The sequence below is a fragment of the Pteropus medius genome, unplaced genomic scaffold, assembly GCF_902729225.1.
Source record: "Pteropus medius unplaced genomic scaffold, Ma_sr-lr_union100, whole genome shotgun sequence".
NCBI classification, from domain to species: Eukaryota; Metazoa; Chordata; class Mammalia; order Chiroptera; family Pteropodidae; genus Pteropus; species Pteropus medius.
The window spans coordinates 1-7636 of record NW_024348079.1 but is presented as its reverse complement, the minus strand read 5'-3'; the positions used below and the strand labels follow the sequence as shown (position 1 = coordinate 7636).

Here is a 7636-nt window from a genome sequence, read left to right as displayed (position 1 = left end):
CTGGGGCCTCTGTGACAAAGGACTATAGCCCGAGTAGCTAAGACGACAGAAATTCCTTCTTGTCGTTCCAGAAGCCACGCTCCCTCCTGGGGCTCCAGGGGGGCGCCCTTCCTGCCCCTTCCAGCCCCTGGGGGCTCCACTGCCCCCCGGCTGTGGCAGCACCCGCCCCGTCTCTGCCTCCATCTCTATGTGGCCCCTCTCTGTCTGTCCCTCTGTCTCTGCCTTTGAATGGGAGCCACCTGGACATTCATGGCCGAAGATCCTTGATCAAGTCTGCAGAGGCGCGTGGTTTGGGGGTCAGGGAGTGGCACAGCCTGGGGTCGCCACGCAGCCGACCGCAGGGAGGGGGAGGCCCAGGGAGGTGCCTCTTGCTGCTGGGAGGACACGTGAAGGCAGAGTCACGGGCATTCGCCCTGCGGGTCCCCAAGCTCAGCTGCCTGGGTGTGAATCCCGCCCTCTCCCCTGGTGGGGTGCCCGTCACTGCCCCCCGCCTCGGCTAGGTGGAGATGCGATACGCCCGGCCTGAGCTCTTGTCATCCTCATGCTGGGCCCACGGAGGCGGGGCGCTCATGATCCGAGTGCAGCCGGAGCACGGGGGCACCGAGCCCTGCCCTTGGGGCTCTCAGTCAGGGGACGGGACCGGCCGCCCTGGCCTTGGCTACAGAAAAGCCTGCAGGGGGTTGGGGATGGGGGCCGGGCTTCCCGAGGCTGTGTGCGAGTCTGTGCATGAGTCAGTGTGTCCACTGTGAGTGTGCATGCCTGTCCCCAAGTGTGTGATTGTGTCTGTGAGTGTGCGTGAGTGTCCGAGTGTGTAACAACACGTCTATGTGTGAGTATGTGTGAATGTCCTGAGTGCATGACTGTCCTTGAGTGTGTGACCGTGTGTCTGGGGTGAGGGCTGCAGCCTGAGAACACTCCCCAGCCCCCCGTGTCTCTGGACGAGCTGAGGGCCGGCCCGGCATGAGGTCTGAGCCCTGGCAGATCACACTCGCCGGTGGAGCTCGTTCCCACCCTCGCCTGTGCCAGCCGTGTGACGCCACACCCCTCGGCAGGGAGCCGGGCTCCCTGAAGGGCCATTGCGAGGAGTGGAATCTGCCATCCAAGGAACTGGGCGTTCGTACGCCGGGAACGTGGCGGGCGGCCTGAGGAACTTCTCAGCCTGGCTTGGGGCTGGGACCCCCACAGCCCACCGAGACCCGCCCAGGTGACCTCCCGCTGTCACCGTCCTGGTTATTGAAGCCCTTTCTCCCTGTCGCTGGCCGCTCGCTTTTCCCTTGCTGCGCAAGACCGGCACCCACTTCTCTTTTTCACGGGCTCCCGAGTGCTTCCGCATGTGGGAGAATCCCGCGCTTCATCACCAGCCTGGGAGCGTGCCTCTCAGCCAGCCTCATGCCCAGGGCTGTCCTTGGCCACCTGGCCGTCCCACTGGGGCTGGCGTGTCCTGTCTCCTCAATCGTCAGGCTTCTTCTCGAGGGCGGCAGCCGGCCCCACTCAGCCCGCGCTTGCTCAAGTGTCTTGCTCGGCTAATCGGGCTGTCCAGGCTGGCTGGGGGGTCGGGGGCCAAGGATTGGCCTGTCTGTGTGCTCAGTGGGCAGACAGACTGGGGCAGTGACCAGTGTGGTTCCTGAAGGCCGATGCTGGCCGCCGCCTGGTGATTGTGCAGCTGTGTTCCTGGCGCCCCCTGCAGTGGCCACAGAATCAGCCCCTTGGGTTTGCCCATGGGGGTTAAAATTGTGGGAAGCGTGGGAAACGGCTGTGAGCCTGGGCCAGAGACAGCGAGCAGACGTGATGGGGACCGAGCCGGGGTGTCTCTGGGGGTGTCGAAGGGACTCGCAAGCAACAGCTGCCCTGCACCCCTCCCTCTGGCCTCCGTCTGACCATCCCCGCAGGACCACAGACACTGCCCCGAAGCACAGTCAGGTGGCACTGGATTTATAAGAGACCTTCACTGAGCAACCCAGGGGAAGGGACAGAACAGCCAGTATGAGAGGCCGGGCGAGGCCGCGGCGGGTGGGCGTGGATGCTGAGTCCTAGGTTTGGCTCTGGACGCTGAGCACAGGCGGGGCCATGGGCTCCAGGCCTCTCTATGTTTTAGGGGTGTTCAGTCAGAATGAGAGTGGTCTCGACCCCAGGTGCCTGGAGGAACCCAGAGTGTCAGCATCCGTGCCCAGCCCAGGCTGCTGTGTCGAAGGGACAGATGCTCTTCAGTGACTTGTCCCAGAGGGGGGTGAGGTGGGGCATGATTGGTGGGCCCCCTGACCTTGGGGCTGAGCTGGAACCTTCTGGGTGCCTGTGAGCTGGCGGTTAGGTCCCTGGCTCTGGCCCTTTTGGGAGTCGGTCTGCGCCCCACTCCCGCCCAGGGCAGACCAGGCAGCCTTAGCGGCTCTCAGGCATGGGGCGAGAGGGCGCAGGCGGCACCCCAGGCCCAGGCTGCCGGCTCCAGGACGTTGACGTAGTCGTGGGCGAGTGGGGGCTCCTGTCGCAGGACGGCGGCCGAGACCCACTGTACCTGCGGGAGGATGCACGTGAGGCCCCGCCCGACCCTCCTCCTGGGCCTCCCCGCACACCTGCGGCCCACCTTGCAGACGGTGACGGAGGCGCTGTAGGTCACACTGAGCAGGAAGAGTGTGATGAAGATGAAGAGGCTGGTCCAAACCCCGTCCAGCTCCTCGCTCTCGGCCGTCCCTGTGCACAGGTCCTGGAGGTCCAGCTCTGCGGGCACCGGCCAGTCAGCCCTGTCCGCCCCGGGTGCCGGCTGGGGGCGGACGGGCCTGGCCGCCCTCAGGGAGTGCGGAGAGGGGGCCCCGGCACCTGAGATGGTGCTCTGGTCTTGGGCTGTTACCGTGGATGGTGAGCTCAGGTCCTGCCGCCACCCGGAGGTGCTGGCCAGCCCCGGGGGCTGGGCTTCTGAAGCCTCATGGCAGCCAGTGGCTGTGTGATGGCGGCTCGGCCCTTTGCCCATGGCCGACCCCGCCCGTATGGCTATGCTTCCTCGACCTCCATTTCTGGTGCTTCCCTTCTGACTGCTGGTCACCCCCGGGAACGGCCACTAGCCCCCGCCCCCGCCTGCTCAGCTTCGCTCCTGCCGCTGGCTGCCTGGAACCTCGGTGGGTCTGAGCTCGGCAGCCACTGGCCATTGCAGTGGCTGCTCCAGGGGCTGGCCTGGCCCTGCACTGGTCCCCGCCGCCCAGCCCCGGCTCGGAGGGGGCAGGCATGCCCATGCGCGTTGGGCTCTGCGTGGAGTGGGCCCGCGGTGCCTCTGGGCTGGTTCTTCAGAGTGGGCCTGGGTTTGCTGCTTTTCGTGTGGCTGTCGTGGGTGCTGGTGTGCTAGGAAGTGTGTGTGTGCGTGCGTGCTCACGCGGGACGGGAGTGGAGTCTGGGGGTGTGTCACGTGCATACGAGCTTGGTGCTTGAGTGGGGGTGGGCTTGGCTCCTGACTCTGACCCCTGCAGCCCCCAGACCCTGGGACAGGGCCAGCAGCTTGCTCTGAGGTGGGAGACGAAGCCCATATCCTGGGGGGGTGTGTCTCTGAGTGTGTCGGTGTGTGTCTGAGTTCGTGTACATCAGTGCATGTGTCCTGTGTGTTTTCGTGTGTGTATCTGTCTGTGCGTATCTGTGTGTCTGTCCATGTATGTCTGCGTGTGTCAGTGTGTGTACCATGTGGATTTCTATGCGGTGTCTGTGTGTCCATGTGTATCTGTGTCTATTTCCATGGATGTCTGTGTGTCTGTGTGAGTGCCCACGCGTGTCTGTGTCTGTCTGTAATTACGTATGTTCCTGTGTGTCTGTGCATGTCTGTCTGTCTACGTGCATCAGTGTGTGTGTGTCTGTGTCCGTCCGTCTGTCTGTGGGGTGCAGCTGACAGGGAGGTTTGCACGGGGGACGCTGGGGCCCCAGTGGACAGCAATGTGGGGCCCGCTTGGCTCCTAGTTGGAGGGCGGGGACGTCCGTGCCCGCCTCGGATCCTGTGGCATGGGTGGGACGGCGGCAAAGTTTTCGGGAGTGGCCTGGGCAGACGAGCAGGCCATGGGAGGCCACGCGAGAGTGTGCGTGAGACGCGTTAGCACATGCCGGGCTCCCACGGCGGGCGGTGCGTGGGGCCGCTGGAGCCACCGCGTGGCTGGTGTGGGTGCGGGGCAGGCACCGCGTGCGGGGCTGCATGGGAGGCTCGCTGGAGCGTGCTTGCGTGGGCCAGGCCCGCCCTGGGGTTGATGCGCGGGGGAGTGGGGCTGGGCAGCGAGACTGTGGTGTTGGGTGCCGAGCTGGCCCGCGGTAGCCACGTGGGAGGGTGGGAGTTGGGGAAAGGCCGTGCGAGGGGCCGTGCGCTGGCCTGTGCGGGGCTGGGGTGCTGCTCTGGCCCCCTGTGCGCTGGCACCTGTGCAGGCTTCTCGCTCTGCCCCCTCTCCCACGCAGAGGGCCCTGTGTGTGTGTGGCTGGACCGGGGCTTTGGAAGCTTGCCTGTGTCCAGTGGGACCAGCAGGAGCCTGGGGCTGGAGGCCAAGGCCTCCAGTGCCTCCTGCAGAGGGCGGGGCTGTGGGCTGGGCTGGGGTCCTTGCACCCCCCCACCCCAGGGATCTCTTTCTGGCTCTTAGGAATCCTTTGAGTGAGTGTGACCCACGGTGGGGTGGTGGGGAGGGGCCCCCGACGTGGGCGATGATGGCAAACAGAGCCACGGCTCCGTCCTGCCCCCCGTCCCGCCCCCTCTCCTGGGGGGGTCCCTTCCCCCGTGCCAAGCCCGCCCACCCCCAAGAACGGCGCCCAGGGCTCCGAGCAGGCACGGGGGTGTTTATTGACAACGCTGGACAGAGGCTCTGGCGGGCCCTCCCCCCACAGGATGGAGCCCGGGGGGTGTCAGTTACCAGGCTCTTTGGACACGGATTTCTTGAGAGTCCTGGAGCCGGGCAGCGCCTCGTGGACCACTTGGCAGGTGAACTTGTCCCTCTTCTCCCAGTCCGCCCTGCGGACCTCCAGGCGGCTGAAGACGAAGAAGGCGGGGCTGGAGCTGTTGGCCTTGAGGGGCTGCGTGGTGGCCTGCTGGTCCGTCTGGACCGGGGCGTCATTCCGCAGCCACTGCACCGAGATGTCCACGGGGAAGAAGTTCTGGACCAGGCAGGTGAGGGTGACCGTGTCCTTGGTCCCCTGGCTCTCCTCGGGCAGTAGGAACACGTAGACCTCGGGGGCGGCACGCTTACCTGTGGATAGCGTGGGGTCAGCCCAGACGTGGGTCGGGGGCCCGCCCGCCCCCTCAGCCTGCGGCTCACCGGGGGTTTTGGCGATGGTGCGTGCGATGGCCCTGGGCAGGTGCGGGTGGGACACCTCGCACCGGTAGGTCACACCCTCGATCCAGTCGTCGGCATCCACCGGCAGGGTGGACGTGACGGTGTAGGTCATGTTGAAGTGGTGCTTCGGGACCTCCGTGGCCTTGTTCACAAGGTCCTCGCCCTCCCGGGACCATTTCAGGCTCATGCCATCCACGCTGGCCAGGTCCACCACCAGGCAGGTGATCTTGGGCGACTTGTGGATGTACAGGTCGAGGGGGCTGGGTGGGATCAGGTAGACGCTCACGCCGCGGGGCTCGGACTCTGCGGGGTGCGGGAGGGGCTGTGTGAGGCCGGGTGGCCCCTTCGGCCCTGAGCGCGCGGGCGTCGGCGTGCGGGGGCCGTACCTGGGCAGCTGCGGGCATGGTCCTCGATGATGAAGCCTAGGTAGTTGACCCGGCAGGTGTAGGTGCTTTGGGACACCCACTGGCCTTGGGTGATGTTAAGCTGGCTGTGGGCGGAGGCTAGCTTGCCCTCCTGCTTGTGGGGGCTGATGTATGGGAACACGTTCTCGGCCTTCTGCCCGTCCACCAGCCAGGTGACCTCAATGTCACCTGGGGTGAAGTCAGAGATGAGGCAGAGGAGCTGGACGGTGGCATGGGTGTCGCCACTGGGGTCGCAGGACGAGTGTAAAAGCTTCACGGTGGGCTGGGTGTAGTTCGTGGCGCACACTGGGGGCGGAGGTGGCGGGTGTGATGTTGGCCTCTCAGCCTGTGGAACCCCACGCCCCAGCCCAGGGCCCCAGGCACTCTGGGCGTGACCAGCATGGCAGCCTTAGGGCTCCCTCCTGCAGGCCTGCCTCTCCTGACGGTGGCCCCTCGACTGTGGGTGGGTCCCCCCGACTCACCACGAAAGCTCCTGCTGATGGCGGCGGACCCGGGGTGCTCCACCTGGCAGGTGAACTTCTGTGTGGCCCACTCGCCCGAAGCGGTCACCTGGCTGGTGGTGGTGTAGAGGTTGGAGGTCGAGTGGAGGGTGGCAGGGAAGGTCACAGTGTTCTTGTTCAGGGTCCCCACATCCCAGGTCACGGTCACTGGGCCTGGGAAGTAGTCCCTGACCAGGCATCCCAGTGTCACGGAGAGGGCGGCGGTGCTGGTGCCTTCGCAGCAGGAGACCAAGGGGAAGACGGCCGGGGCCTGGGTGGAGGCTGTGGGGCGGGACCGGGGCTGGGTCAGCACTGCCGACCTCCGGCTGGGGCCCCGGGAGTCTGTAGTGGGGACTGCGGGGTGCGGAGGAGGAGGCATGGAGACCGCGCCCCAGCCTCTGGGACGGAGGAGCCCAGGCAGATTCCGGCCTCCTTCTTCACTCCCCGATTCCTCCCGGATGCCCTTGGGTGTACCTCGGCGCCCCCTCCAGAAGCTGTTGGTGTGACCACTCTCAGCCTTGAGAGGCCAGAATGCGGGGTCCTCAAGTAAGAGAGGCACCCGTCATTCCTCCAGACTGAGGCTCGGAGTCCACAGCCTCTCGCTGGGGAGCAAGGACCCGAGGTCCCAGGAACTGGCGAGGCGGCCCCTCTGTCCCCACCTGCGGCCCCACTAAGGGCTGGGGACCTGGAGGCCCCTACCCCCCAGAGTCACTAGTGTGTCCCTGCCCCACCCCACAGGCTTTGTGGGGACTTGCCTTCGGCAGGTCCACCTGCCACGCAGAGGGCTTGCTTCCTGCGGCCGTGGCTGCCCCTTCGCCCCATCCACCCTAACCTGCCAGGCTTCCCTGCTGCTCTCCCAAGGGGCCCGATGGCAGGCGCCGTGGAGAGATGATGAAGACCCCACAGAGCCCACCTCAGTCCCTCCCCCAGTGAGTGACTCTGCCTGCCCCTCCCCTGGCCTTGGCACTCCAGACCTCAGCCCAGCATAGCCCTGGCCCAGCTCCGTCCGCCCTGCTCCACGCTGCTCATCTGCCTAGCTGAGCCCAGTCCAGGTGACCTTGTGCCAGGACAGCTGGCACCAGGTGAGACCAGCCAGCTGCACAGCCAGCCCAGTCCAGCTCTGCCCATTTCAAGCCAGCTCAGCTCAGGACGGCCCACCTTGGCTCATCGTGGCCCCAGTCAGCCCAGGACAGAGCATTTTAAGCTATGAAACTCATCTTAGCTCAGTGCACACAGTTCGACCCAATTTCTTCTAGCTCAGACCATCTTCCCTGGCCAGCCAAGGACACTTTTCCTCCCTAAGTGGGGCTCACCTTAGCACCACTGAGGCAAGGCATGCAGGCCCTGGGGAAGGGCGCCGACCTGCCCAGCTCAGCCCAGGTCTCCCAGTTCAAACCAGTTCAGCTCAGCCCAGCTCAGCTCGGCTCACCCAGTTTAGCTCAGCCCAATTCAG

The 7636-nt window shown here is 65.8% G+C and overlaps 1 gene segment (V, D, J or C); it reads right to left on the bottom strand.

Moving 5' to 3' along the window:
• Window positions 1-2371: 2371 nt before the first annotated feature.
• LOC120615916 (immunoglobulin heavy constant epsilon-like) lies at window positions 2372-6577 on the bottom strand. The segment is given in 6 exon segments: window positions 2372-2509; window positions 2579-2712; window positions 4860-5192; window positions 5262-5582; window positions 5666-5989; window positions 6166-6577. Coding segments are annotated over 6 exon segments (1632 nt in total).
• Between the last annotated feature and the right edge of the window lie 1059 nt (window positions 6578-7636).